The following is a 14,310-nucleotide window of genomic DNA, read 5'->3' as shown; positions in this document are numbered from 1 at the left end:
CTTCAGCTAATGTAGAAGGATCAGATATATTCAGCTAACCTTAAGACTAACTGTTCCTGGGTAACTTCAGTTCCATGATAAAAGCTATCAGGTTAGAAATATTTAAACAAAAGCTTTATAGCACTGAAAACAAATTTCAAAACAACCACTCTGTTTAAAATGCAATCTTTAAAATGCATTACTGCTACAGGCTAAAAAAACTAAACAAATAAAACAAAACCCCACCCCCCACTAATCTTTAGAAAGTATATAATTGGTCATGGCAACTAACAAACATCTTCTTGAGCACAGGTTTTGCTCATTTAGTTTTAGTCATTTCATTTTAGTCATTTCAACTAAAATTTGACATTACAGTATTTTTAGCCCCTAAAAATAATGTGCATATTAAAAAAGACTATGAAAGTGCAGTTTATGGAGAGTGAATCATTAGACAGACAAATAAAATCTTGACAGAGGATTTAGAACTAAAGGATTAACTTCTCTCCTTTTTAGAATGGAAACTTGCCCAGCTGATATTAAATATCTATTCAAAGCTGCAAAGAGAAAAGCAGTAATAAATGCAGACTGATGAAAGGAAATTATAAGAAACGGACTCTTCTACAAGTTTAGCTGAAGGCAGGGGCAGAGTCCTTGAGATGCCAGACCTTGCACCTCACACACACCTAACCTGGTCACAGTTGGATGATTTTAAATGTAAGAGCACTCTGAAGACAATGGCTCTTAGTCCACAAGAACTCAAAGAACGAAAACTTGCTCTCTATCACACTGGACTCTGGAGCTGAGCAATGTGTACAACGTTTTGTGTAGTCTCTGTGTTCTCCAGGCTCTCCCCAATCTCCTTGCAGAGTTTTGATGAAGGCAGCTTGAAAGAACTTAGGATTTCTTTCTAGCTTGTAGTCCAGAAACACAAGTTTCTCACTACTTGCCTCCAAAAAAATTCCAAAGGTAGAGCTAAAAGAAAAATCAAAGGCTGTCCTAAAGGAACAAAAAATGCCCCAAAAAACAAACAACCCCAACCAAACCAAACAAAAACCCACACCAACAAATAAGCATGAGCACAGAAACACATTCTGCTTTGCTCAGTATCAAAGGAAATTTTGAAAAGGTAAGATACGCTTCAAATCATTTTAATTCAGGATTAATTTAACCAGTAATGAACCCGAATATAGAACAATGGAAAAAATTATCATCTTGGCACAATTAGGCTACCAAGGCTTTGGTCAACACATAAAATGCACATAGAAGCTAACTCATGAGATCTAGTAGATGATCTTTAAGTCCCTTCCAACACCAACCACTCTATGATTCTGTGACCAGGCCTACAAGACACATTCAGTGAAATAAGACCACCATTACCCATTTCACAATATTATTTAAAATTGCATACTCCAGCTGATGTCACAAACTTTCCTTTCAAGGTTGTTTTCCACCCTCTCTCCTGAAAACCTCTGACCTCTTTTACCTCGTGCACAGCTGCATCCCTGAACTCCAACTGAACAAAGAAAAACTGAAAAATGTCCCATCAAGGAAAGATATAAGTCACACTGGATGTAATTTTATTTTCTCTTGCCATTGCTTGCCATTTTCTTCAATTTATGAGTTCAATTCCACTTTTATAGCTTAGATGGCACAATTCATAGCCAAATTCCTAAATCCTTGCAAAATAAACAAATGCTTTGGTACACTTCTGTTGCTTCTTCCTTTCTTCTACCCTAGCTGCCAAAACAGATTCAACTAGTCCTTTAGGTGAAAGCTAAAAGTGGTAATAATTCAAATTCAACATTTATAAGTCTGTATGAAGATATAGCAATACACTTTCCTCCTCCATTAAAAATAAAACTAAAGAAACCACCTATTAACCCCACTACTTATTTCTATTCCACTGCAGTTGGTAGAATTATCTGAAGATGAAATTAGATAAAATTATATGGATAACAATGTACTTACAAAGCCTCAAAATTTGACCTTTTGCATACAGGAAGACTAAGGTGACTAATTACAAAGGTCAAAAGAAAAAGGATCCTGGTATTTCTGCCCTAGATAAAGAAAACAGTTCAGACAAAAAGGTGAGGAAATGTCAAATACCGTGAAGTACATGCACTCACTATGCCTTCATAGCTGTCTTTTATCTTTAGGTTCCTGTTACGTTTTTATCCCTCAATTATGATCAGCAACAGCTTTTATGATCAGCAACCTAAATAATACATAGGCAATGCCTCCAGACTTAACTGCTGCAGTTGGTTTATATAGGACGCATCAAAGCAGAGCAAGACAGCAGAACATTGCATAAGATACTGGCAAGGCTTTGCAAAGACTTTAAGAGTCACAACTCTCTGATCATTGAACAGCATTGCTGTTTTTACATTTCTAAGAACAGAGAGGTAAAGAAACACAATAATGATGCAGATAGATTTTTGGAGCAATATATACTGAAACATATACAGAAAGAGAGAAGAAATGTTATTTTCTGAGCTTGGAAGTGCATACTGGTTAACAGTTGAAGGCCACTGTTATCGACCCTTCAAAGGGAAATGGCATCCTACCAAGCTGCTGTCTTTTCCCTCTGTCCCCCACCATTGCATCCTATGTGTAAAAAAGCCTTTCCTGTTCTCAGAGGATCATGTTTACAAACACTAGGAAAACACTGGAGAGGAGAACTCTCTAAGGCATGTACACTCCAGTGCATAAGACACTACCATAGAGATCCAGAGAAATGCATTCACTCCCTTGTCTGGCATTGCATTTCCTCAGGTAGTTCATGAAAGATAAACACACAGTGGGAAAAAACAAAGTAAAATAATTAGGCTAAGTCATGCTGTGATTTCATTTGCCATGCAGCTATAATCTATTTAAATTTCAGCGCTTTCTTGATTCCTCCTGAAGTTCAAAGAGGAAAATCTCCCATTGCCTTTACAGCAAAGTACACTGCTGTTAACTAGACTCTGCATGTATACAAAACATAAAATGTTTCCTTTCAGCGAGAGGGGCAGTCAGAAAAGAGCATCCCTACTAGAAAACCTGACACACCTAGAGAGATGTTTTAATTCATAAAAAAAGATGATATCAACTTGAAACAGTAATTGGACCTGGACCTGGGATACGCATCAAGTTGTAAATTTTAAATTTTTCTGTTATTATTACTTATTTGGTCAATCCCTGTCTATACATCAATATAGTCCTTTTTTATGGTATGGCTTTAAAAAAATATTTTTCTTAACCTATCTTATGCATCTTCCTCTACTGCATTCCTTATGGGAGCTTCCAAGATATTCTTACAAAGAGTAAGATTGCAAATTTCACACTTTTACGTTTCTCCTTTAGAATCTGCTGAACTTAAAGCTTCAAATCCTACCTGCGCAGGAGAAATAATGTGTTCTCCTGCTCCAAACTTAACATAGCAGGTGAGATTTTATATGATATTGTTGTCAAAGACTAATAAAGAACTGATGCTATGAACAGACACCATCTTGGCTACCTTACCAAGCCATTTCATTTCATAGATAAATCTTTCCAAAATGTCTTCTTTTTTATATCCCATTTTCATTTTCACCCGTACCAACCAAACTCTGAAAAGTTATTATCTCCCTCATAACTGATCACATGCCATTCAATGTCAAAGCACACACAAATGCTGGGTGGCTCTGCTCATATGTATATGTGTATGTCTGTGTGTATGTACATGTATTAAAGAGATTCACATCCGCAGATTTGTGCCTGCATGTTTATCCTGGAGATGTTTTCTTTGTCAAATTTCATGCCTCAGTTGTTTTAAATATCCAAAACTAGGAAACAGAGATAAACATCATGGAAAAAAAAACCCCAAAACAATGTGTTTCTTTCTATTACAGCAATAAAAGAGAAATTAACAACTTCTCTCATCTGGGCCTTTAGTAATGTATACCACAACCTGAGTCTTACATCAAATGATGATGTTGAGTCTCCCCACTTTGCTGTTTAATATCTATATGCCACTCATCATATTTGACACAGACAGCAACTCTAAGAGATCCTAAATAAAATAAAATAAACCCCACCCACCACTGTATCTTTGATCTATACCCATTAAGTATTTATACAATCAAATATTTTCTTCTTATAGTGTTGTGGAAAGTCACCAGAACTTGAAACATCATGACAAAACTAGAATTTTTCCATAGTAAATGCTAGAGAAAAATAAAAGATTAGTTATGGTTTGGGAAGTCTGAAAACATGGAAAATCATGATAATAAAAAAAAAACAAGTCTCAGCTGTATCCTGGGCAAACCAACCCTGCAGTCCTGGCTCTACATGAAGCAATTTGAACAATCACTTAATGAGGACTAATAAGCAAACTAAGGTCTGTGCTGTTGGTTAGAAACTCATCAGGAATCCAAAGCCGAGCCGAAAAAATGCTTAGCATCAGAGGCTCAGCTGTATTCATTGTTTTCTGGTAAAACCAAAATAGCATCACAATTTCTGCCTGCGTCTTGGCAATCCTCAAACATCAGAAACATGCATTTTCTAACAAACAGGACCTTACAACTTCTCAGCACAGCTTTCCTTTATTTAGACAACTATTTGCTTGTTTTTTTCTAGGCCCATAAAGGGTGTTGAGGACCTTGAGCCCAGGGCACACCATGCAATGGAACTGTGTCCAGCTAGCCTAGGAATTTGTGGGAAACTTTGGAATTCCCTGTGCTACTCTTTGCTCAGAGGAACAGTACTAACAGGCTTCCAGGCAGGACCCTGAAAAAAGCCAAGTTCATAGATACATAATTCCCTGTTTCTCTCTTGTTTTTACCTCATCAATTTAGCTCTCTTGAAGGCCAGCTTTCTTCAAATTTAAAAATATGGAAGCCTCAGATGGACCTGAACAGTTGGTCCTCCTCAGATCTTTTTAGTCTCATGGTCTACTAAGATAAAGCTTACTAAGGGCAGCTTTGGTCACTGATGCAGAATGCAGGCTCCACTCTGATAAGTTCTTAAGACGGCAGTCAGTTCTTTCATTTGTTAGGTGTCAAACACAGGAATACTGAAAAGAACGTTCTAACCATGGCCAGGTTATCTCTAGCTGAATGTGTTTAGTATTATAAGATCAATCTTAGCAATTATTTGGTGGTTTTTGATAATATAAAACAAAGCAAAGCTATGGAAATAAAAAGCAGAATCTAATGAAGAGAGGAAAACACCTAATTCTAGCTATTTACAGCTTCCTAAACCTCAGTCTTTGGCCTGTAACTAATTCCATAGTGATGGAGTGATTCACTCAAATGCTGCTAAGAGGTGTCAGTGTAAATCTCCCAGAAGCACATTTGAACATATTTGCTAAGGTCTGGCTGATACAGCTCTGATGGGACACCCAGAGCAAGAGATGAGTATGGTCTCTGTGCAGTACTGAAGAAAAGGAAATGCATAGAAAAATGTGAAACATTAATTTGAAAAACTGGGAGGAGCACTTGTTTCTGATTTTGATGTACAGAACTCAGAGAAGCTGTGCCATGCTCAAGAGAGCACTAAGAACTTCTGACCAGGCTGCCTTTTACTTTCTGAAACCCAGTCAGGAAGACACTAAAATACAGAGAGACATAAATTTGCCTTTTAATGCTTATTTAGTCAGAAATCACTGCATACAATAACAACATAAATCTAGCGCAAATCCCATGACACTCCTTGCATTTTTCCCTGACTCTATCCATGGTGTGGCTGGAAAAAGCTAGCTTTACTTTTAAAAGAAAACAATCAAACAAACAACACAACCCATGGAAGAATGTGTTTAAAAGACTACTGCATAAGAAGCAGCATGCTAGACCACAGATGGAGAGCACTCAGTTTGGGCCAGGGCAGAAAGCCTTAGGAGGTACCTCCAGCACAGCACTAAAACATCATGCTAAACAGGACCAAAGTTCCCACAGGGCTTATTGGTGCTCTGTGCCATCATGGTAAGAGAAAGAAGTTTTAGCAAAGCAGACCTGCTGCTGGTCAGGACAGGGATATTAAAGTATGCTGCAGTGGGTACAGACCTTAAAATCAACCTTTGGCCTTACTTAGTTAGTAGTTGTTATCAACTTTACTTATTTATTTAGTAACAGGCACATCAGGCTCAGCTTTGCTCTCCATGAAAACTATTTTAACACAAAGCAGATTTCGATCCTTATTTGTTTTGAACCACAGGCGAAAAAACAATACATTTAGTTTGGAAAAAAGCTGCCAAGTGGATGAAAAAGGCCTGCAAGTTTTCCTTTTGGTCGCCCTTAGCATTTACTGTCAACTTTTCCCAGCTCAAAACCCAAAATCTGCTCTCAATTAGCCTGGCATAGATCAGAACAACTCCATTGACTTCAGACAACTTTTCTGGATATAGAGCATTGTGAGACAGAACAGAATTTGGCCAATATTGTCCTTTTTTTGTTGTTTTACCGGCACCATGAATTTCTCTCTTTTTGGAACACTTATCGGTTGACACAAAGCAGATGATTGTGGACAACCTGTTTGATGTGGTAAACAAAAGCAAAGCCATTGCCAAAACAGCTGATGAGCTAGAAAGAAAAGAAACATGACTATTGTGGGAAGGAGAATGATGGGAAAGAACTTGAACCTTCTCCTGATTTTGGTACAGAAGTCCAAAAATAACCTAGAATATTTCCCAAAATAAAACTTAGTACAGTGTATGAGTGCAACTTCAATCTCTAACTGTGTTCATCAGAAGCAATTCCACTGGGTCTAATCCACTGTAAAACCAGACATAAGACATCTGCAGCCACACACAAAGTTTAGGGCTTTCAGCAGGAACAACACAGTAAGATTATCATTAGTACTCTTACAATTCCTACTGGGAAAGAAAATGTAGTGAAGGAATAAAGACTGAAATCCATTTTGTAACTATTTTTTGGAAAATAGAGCACTGCAAAAACTTACTGCCAAGTTTTTTTTCTTTCTCAAGAGGAACCAGGGTTATGAACTAAAAGGTCATTAGCAGGAGACAGTTCTTTCATGGCTGAACAGAAGTCACTTTCAATTTAGAGAGGTAGTAATTTTATCCATTTGTATAGATTCCTCTCTACAACATTAACAATGGAAGCAACAAGGTCATAATGAGCGTTTCTTTTGACAAAATCAAGTGATGCTTGCATCATATTCTGACATAGGATTTTAAAATTTAAATTCAAACTGCCACAAGATCAATCTATTCAAGTCCTTTAAACCCATAAATATCTTGCATTTAAGACCATATGCTCAAATTTGAAAATCTGATTAGAGAAAACCTCTTTCCATTTTAGTCTAATTCAAATTCTATAAATTTGTAAAAACCTTAAAGGACACATTCAACTTCACTATTTTTCTGCCTAAACATTAATGAGTAGAAGCCATAAGGCTTTTAGGCTTTTCCTTTTTTCCTTTCCTTTCCTTTTTTTTTTTTTTGGTCTCAATTTAGCTATCAGGTGTAGAGATACTGTTGCACACATCTGGACTATTTCACTAGAAGTTGAGAGTTACTGGAATAAGATAAAGCAGGAAGGCTGTTTTTCCTCTTCCTACCACAACTACAGATTTGGGCAGATAATGAATCTAAAAATGTGAAGGACAGAATCTGCTTATCTGAAAAGCTTGTTTACCAGAAACACTTTACCAGAAAAATGAGAATTATAGAAGATCCAACAGCTGACTAACTTCTTTTTATGGTAACTTAAACAATTTCACTGAGCATAGAACTTGCATCCTCAAATCCTGAACATACTTTGTAGTCTGTAATGTCCCATGGGAAAAAAAATCTGATTTGCTAGCTACAAATAATTCCCCGCCTTTACTTGTTAAGAGGACTGGATAATGGGGGTGGGGGTTGAGGCAGTATTTTTATTTAACTAATATGCAAAGTAAAGATCAGAATTTCACACATTCATAATTGCATGCCTGTTTCCTTACAGAGCCAGGTGAGCAAGCTGGACATTCCAAATGGAAATGAAGAGAATTTCATTATTGTCTTACAGAAGATAACTGTAACACAAAATTAAAATTCACTGCTTAGAGAAAGATTTCTTTCTTGTATTTAAACTTAAAATAAGGTTTAAAATATGTCACTGTCAAAAAGCGTGTGAAGCAGAACTATATTAATTTTTTTTTTTCAAAAAAGTAGCATGATTATTGAAATTATGTTATGTTGGTTAAAAAATATTTCAAAGAGCTTCTGAAACTGATTTGTTGTGGTTTTATTCCCTCTATTCTATTCCCACTAAAAATTAGCTCAAATGCAAATTTATCAGAAGTTACTGAAGCCTGCAAAATAAAGCTAGCAAGCGCACACAATAATAGTGAAAAAACATGTTGGTAGAAGTTGTTGTCCTGGATGGCTTCTATTAGTTTAATTAACAGTAAGGGAATGAACAATTCCCTTCTGCAGAATGGAAGCATCTCCTCCTTTCCAATCCAAATTCATGAGTTTAACAAAAAAAAAAATCATATAAATCATATAACCATAAATATCTGCTCCACATTCATGGTTACAGATTCCCAGTCGTATTGTTAAGTCCTGAAGCAGGGCCCAAGGTCATGCACAAGGCATCCCATGCAGAGCAGCTGAAGCTCCCAGCTGTACTCACTCTGAAGATGCTTTAAACTCATCCTCAAATGCACTGTCATCCTTGTTATCAGCCTGTAAGAGCATGGGGCTCTCAGATGGCAGCCCACTAAAGACCAGGCCGTGGAAGGTGATGGAAAACAAGTGTTAATGTGTTGTCAAATGTCAAAAGAAAAAAAAAAAAAGAAAAAAGAAAAGAAGAAAAAAAAAGAAAATAAGGTGCTATGTATGTGGTATACAACATTCAACTACTATTTCAGTTATCTGGAGTCTTACATTTTCATATTGCAAGAACCCATTAAACTTTAGTCAACCCAGGTCTCTTTTCAAGAAGGACTGCTTTACATGCAACATAGGATTTTAAGACTCTAAGTTTACATCCCCTGCTAACCATGAGAAACCTTCAATGAACTTCCCAGAAGTTATAATTAATACAAGATATGCTCTTGTACAGACCATGCTTCAGTTTTTCAAACTGCATCTTCAGCAATGAGATGACAGTGTCCAGCTTTTGCTGCCTGCAGCTTTCATGTATCACCATCTGAGCTAGTCAGCCAGATTCCCTTTAGAATCAACAGCCAGTCTCAGAGCTTGATTCATCTTGGTTGAAATTTCAGGCATGTAGAACACATTAGATAACTGAAGGCTCACCAGTGCTTGCTGCACTGCACTGACATCAAAGAGAGGAGGGCTGATCAGACATGTAACTGTGGTGAATTACTTCCAGCCCTCTTGTGCAGCAGTCAGACACGCTGAGGATCTGCAGCTCCTTTTTTTCCTAAGCACACACAGCCTAAGCCAACCATCATAGGACTGGCAAAGACACCATCTTCAACTGACTCCACTGTTGCAAACTGCTGCTCAGCTAGCCATTACTGCCTCTCTTTTGCTAATTATAAAACATTAGATATATTCACTACTCTGCTCAAAGGCAAATATTTATGCTGGAATGAAGAGAAGGAAAAAAAATAAGAATGAACTGTAACATACACAGGACAAATAGCTCTGAATTAATGTTACCATGCTCTTGTTACAATCTTCTGTTATGTGAACATAGTGAATATAATATCTGTCAATGGATGAAATTAGGCTGAGTTAGTTCTCATACCAAATGCTCTATGTCATGTGGTTTGGGTCTCCTTAGGATGGATGGTGCCAAAGAACTTAGCTATGTAGGTAAGTCACCCACAAATACATTTCCTTTTTGTGCTGCTGTTTTAACTCTGAATATGCTTTTGTTTTTTTCATTTTTATTTCAATGAAAAGAGGAAGATAAAGAAAAGCCTATCGTATTAATAAAGTGCAATGAGCAGAAAGCAACGGGAGAATAAAGGAATATCCCTCAGCTCCTGCCCTTACCTCTCACTGAGCTCTTCCACGCGCTGCCCGTGGCTCAGCACGAAGCTGGACTGCCCGCAGGGGCTGGCAGGGGCTGACAAAGTGCTCTTGACGTTGTTGTGTGCCGAGTGCCTGCGGCTCCGCCGGCGCTCCAGCCCCCTGCGCTCGCCCGCACCAAGGCTGGCTCTCCTCCGGTCCTTGCGCCCGCTGGGAGGCGGCTCAGCACCCTCATCCCCGTCCTCATGCCTCAGCGTCACCTGAGAAACAAAGGAAGAAGGCCGACACGGTGCCCTCAGCTACCACAGGTCTTCACACCTAGGCTTAGAAATTTCCTGGTCTCAACATGATGAACGCCAGTTAGCGTCACTGTTCCTACAGCTATCCCTGAAAGTCACTGTCTATCCATTAGTGCAGTGCGGCAGCTCTAACAATGGAATTATATACTGATGTCTCGCATACAACATTACAGGACCTGTAACAACACATTTATGTGCCTCCTAATCTGTTTGGCTTTTTAATGTGGGACTGAATTTTCAAGGAAGCTGAGCAGTCTTGGACAACTAGTTCTCTTTATATCCTTCCAAAATACTTAGATGAAGACTTGGTTTTATTGACATTAACAGGAAAAAGCTCAATGCATTGACTGATTCAACACTTCATCATGTTCAGATATGACACTTGTAGTGATTAAGTGGAAGTTACCATCTAGAGTGTGCTGGAATTAGCAGAGGACTAAAGCATGGGTGCAATACCAAATATCTCAAACTGCTGCACGCCTCAGATGTGCCCATGTGAACTACCTCTAATAGAAACTACCTCTAATAGAAACATGAGGAGAGATCCCTGGCTGCAACAACGTAGTATCTAATGACTCTCATCTGAAAATGCAGCCTAACATCTAAATAATCATTGTAAGAGAAAGATCCACTCAAATGGGCAGAGGTACAGAAAGGGTGATGTGTGCCATCAGAAGAATTCCTATCTTCTTGTTCCTATGAGTCTTGTTACTCTGGTAATTCTTACCAGAAGTTTTTTTTAAAAAACGGGGAAGTGAGATATCTCCGCTTGGGGTGGAAAATCTGTTTCTGCAAGGAAAAACAGATTTTTCAGGTAAAAAACAGGATTGGCAGATAAAAGGAAGAACCTGCAAAGACATGTTTAAATCTAATTTGGCCATCAAGAAAAAGCTGGTACCAACTAAGTCAACTGCCAATTCTGCAAGTAAGTCTTCCAGTGGATGCCGCATGCACAAAAAACCAATCCATCCTTTTAAGATTAATCACTACATTTTAAAAAGGCTGTTATAAGATGATGCCTCCGATGATAGAAAAAGAAAGAACATTACTGAGCCCTCTCCTTGTCTTGCTCTTCCTAGAAATTGCTGTGTATAAAGCTTAACTCTGCTAGTTAGTGAAGTGGCATGGGAGTAGAACTGCTGGAGAAAATGGAGAATCAAATCTATTAAATCCTTTGCTGGACTTGGGCAGCGATGAAGTAATTCAACTTGGTCATATGAGAACACTAATTCGCATTTACATTACAACTTCAGCCTAAACCTCCCAGCTCCAACACTTCCCAAAATCTGAAAAAAGGCTAATTATTAAGAAACTAGATTTCCTACCCCTACATATAAATGCTTCAGAAGTAGTTATTTTATACCTAGGTGGTAAGTGTGGAGTCACTCATTACTGCAAACTGCATAGGATCTGGTCCAGTGTAAACTCTTAAACATGGACTTGCTGGATATTCAGTTGCAGAACAAGTGGTACTTGTGAAGTTGAGCTCAGCTGAACCTTTTTGATGAGCTGAATACTTTTGCACATGGGAAGAACTTCTACTTGCTTCAGCATGTGCAACTAGCAGTTGCAGAGAGGAGGCTAGTAAATGTACTGCTTTGCCTTGGACTATGCCCCAGCTTTAATACAAAATGCCTTTGCATTAAAGGCAGCTATGTGCCATAGCAGGTTACATATACAAATGTGTACAATACTTAAAGCAACCAGATGTTTTTCTTTTAAAATAGGAGAGATAACCAAATTTCACCTAGGTTACATTCCCCCCCTCCTCTCAGCTTTGAAGTTTGCACAAGCTGTAAGATGCATAAAACAGGGCATGTTATGTTACCTCATAAATGTTAAATTGCTCAACTAAGTCCAAGTCTGTTCCTTTCTTGTTCAAGTGTCTCTGTGAAATAGCTTCGATGCCTAGCTCTTCCAGACAGTCCACCACATCGTAGAAAGAGTCTTGATCTGGCAATCCTGACAGCGTCTAAGAATCAAAGGAAAAACATTTAAATCTGTTTGTTTTGAAAAGAATTAAACAAAGGATTTTAAAAGTGGGTGGCAAGTGGTGCTATGTATGATTTCAATAAAATAAAACCCATGATGTGGGAGTAGAGACACCGATAGAAAATAAAAAACAAGTGGCACAGCTTTTAACAAACAACACTCTGCACTATGTAGAAAAATGAATAATTGGCAAAACAAATCAATGTTGTTATTTTATACAAAAAAGTATGGAAAATATAGGTCTTTAAAATACACAGTTGGATTCTTTCTGGCGGCATTCAAGTGCAGACTTAAAGAAGAGAGAATGTTAAACCATCAAACACAGGGATAAAAGCAAAGACAGAGAAAAAAAACCCCAAAATGCTTAGCTAAAAAGAATAAAGCTCAGCTCCTACTGATTCTTTTAGGTTTAGCCTTAAGAAGAAGTAGTCCAATGCACAGCGGTGTGATGTCAGGATGGCAGGAAATATCCTGCACCATGTGCCTACTGCCCTCCACACCTGCAGCAACAGTCATCTTCCCTGAGCACAAATTGGTTTGTACAGAGATAGTGACTCCTCTGCTCCCTTTCAAATTAAAAAGGCTTATTAAAGTTACACTGACTCCTTAATTCCTATTCCATCTTGCTACTGATTCCTAGTCACTTTGTGCTGATTTTTCACTGCTCCTTATGCATGATGCAGAAAGACTAGTTTAATCCTGCAGATATTGAGCAGGAACAACTGTACACACCATGCCACCTACCTGCAGGGCAAGGACATCCCTCCCCACAGGAACCAGACTGTGCAGAGCTGCTGCTGCAAAATACCTGAGAGTGCAGGCTGGGAGCAACACAGTTTTTCTGGATTAGCTCATCAGAGAGGTTTACTCCGAAGTAGTTTCCTCTCTCCCATTCAATTAGCTAAGTAATTTATCTATAGTCCCAGCTGAGGAGAGAAAGAGCAAGGCAAAGAGATGCAAAACCCAGGCCCTCTCCAAGGAGAGTTACATCCTCTCATGCCTGGGATGAACTGTGCTTTGTGAATGCTGTTTTTCTGGAGCCCATCTTCTCCAAGGTGGCTCTAAGCAGCAGAGTGCAGAAAACAGGAGCCCCTCTAGGCTGCCTCCCTACACCAAGAACCTTCACATTCAGAAAAATGGATCTGGATTTCATGACTAATGAGAGAAATGGGCAGCTGACATAGCTGTCTTGTTAAAGCACATCTTTCCTGTGATGTAAGCCACTGAAATATGTGCACCAACAAAGTACATTTTAATTTTTTTTTCTAATTAAACATAACACAGCAACATTTTCTTCAGTCATTACAGGATTCTTAACTGGTGAAATCCACAACAACAGGAATTCTTAGCACAAAGGTCAATTAAGTGTTAAGGTTATATGTTCAGGCTTTAATTAGAAATTTCTCTCTTTCCAGGACGGCATTTTGTTTAGAACCCACTGAAGACTATGAAACTAAAACATCCTGAATAGTGCTGAAAACAGGTGCCACATTTATTTTGTTCCTTCCTAAACTGACACCTAGCATTGAGTAAAAATCTAAGGATTCAGCAAATGAAGTTTTCATACTGCACATTCAGTGGAATTTTAACTTGGATGTGGAAATATTATCATAGAAAAGTGTTCAACTATGAGGCTTTCAGTTGCAAATAAAAGACATGGACAGCAACTATTCTGACCAAAATGCCTTCATGCACAGTAGAATGTGATGTTTATCTGCAAAACGGTGAAGGAACGGTCAGATCTTCTGAGCATTTACTTCCTAAAATAACAGGAAATTATCTTCATGTTGATATGCAGATCACCCACCTTCAAGTACAGCTTTTTTAAAATCCAAACTAAGGCAAGGTGTAGACTGGAAAAAAAACCCAGCAGCATAAGGTAGTATTTACTGGCAACTGCTGCTGTCAGTAGCCTTTTATTGGTTATTATAAGTTTAAATCACACAGCAGTGTAAATCCAATTTTCACTGCATGCTGTTGACCAGAACTGGACAATAAAATATTTTTCCTTTGCATGGTTTGTCGTTGTACTCACAGATTCACTTTCAGAGACTAAAGCGTATCAAATTCAATTTCTAATTACTCCAAGAAAAATAACAAAAGTTATACTGGAACTATGCATAACCAGAAGTA

General features: G+C 38.2%; 1 protein-coding gene across 10 annotated transcripts in view; it reads right to left on the bottom strand.

Annotated features, from left to right (window-relative positions):
• The window catches only part of FHOD3 (formin homology 2 domain containing 3), a 378,395-nt gene that overhangs the window by 100,783 nt on the left and 263,302 nt on the right, over positions 1 to 14,310 (bottom strand). For all 10 annotated transcript variants that reach the window (XM_064705593.1, XM_064705583.1, XM_064705585.1 and 7 more), the window contains exons 9-10: positions 12,014 to 12,157; positions 9,911 to 10,146 (exon numbers count right to left, since the gene is read on the bottom strand). In XM_064705593.1, the coding sequence (XP_064561663.1) occupies positions 9,911 to 10,146; positions 12,014 to 12,157 (380 nt within the window). The remainder of the gene's footprint in view (positions 1 to 9,910; positions 10,147 to 12,013; positions 12,158 to 14,310) is intronic.

Source organism: Zonotrichia leucophrys, chromosome 2 (genome assembly GCF_028769735.1).
Source record: "Zonotrichia leucophrys gambelii isolate GWCS_2022_RI chromosome 2, RI_Zleu_2.0, whole genome shotgun sequence".
Lineage (NCBI taxonomy): Eukaryota > Metazoa > Chordata > Aves > Passeriformes > Passerellidae > Zonotrichia > Zonotrichia leucophrys.
The sequence above is the reverse complement of the archived record's forward strand: the minus strand, read 5'-3'. Positions and strand labels throughout refer to the sequence as shown.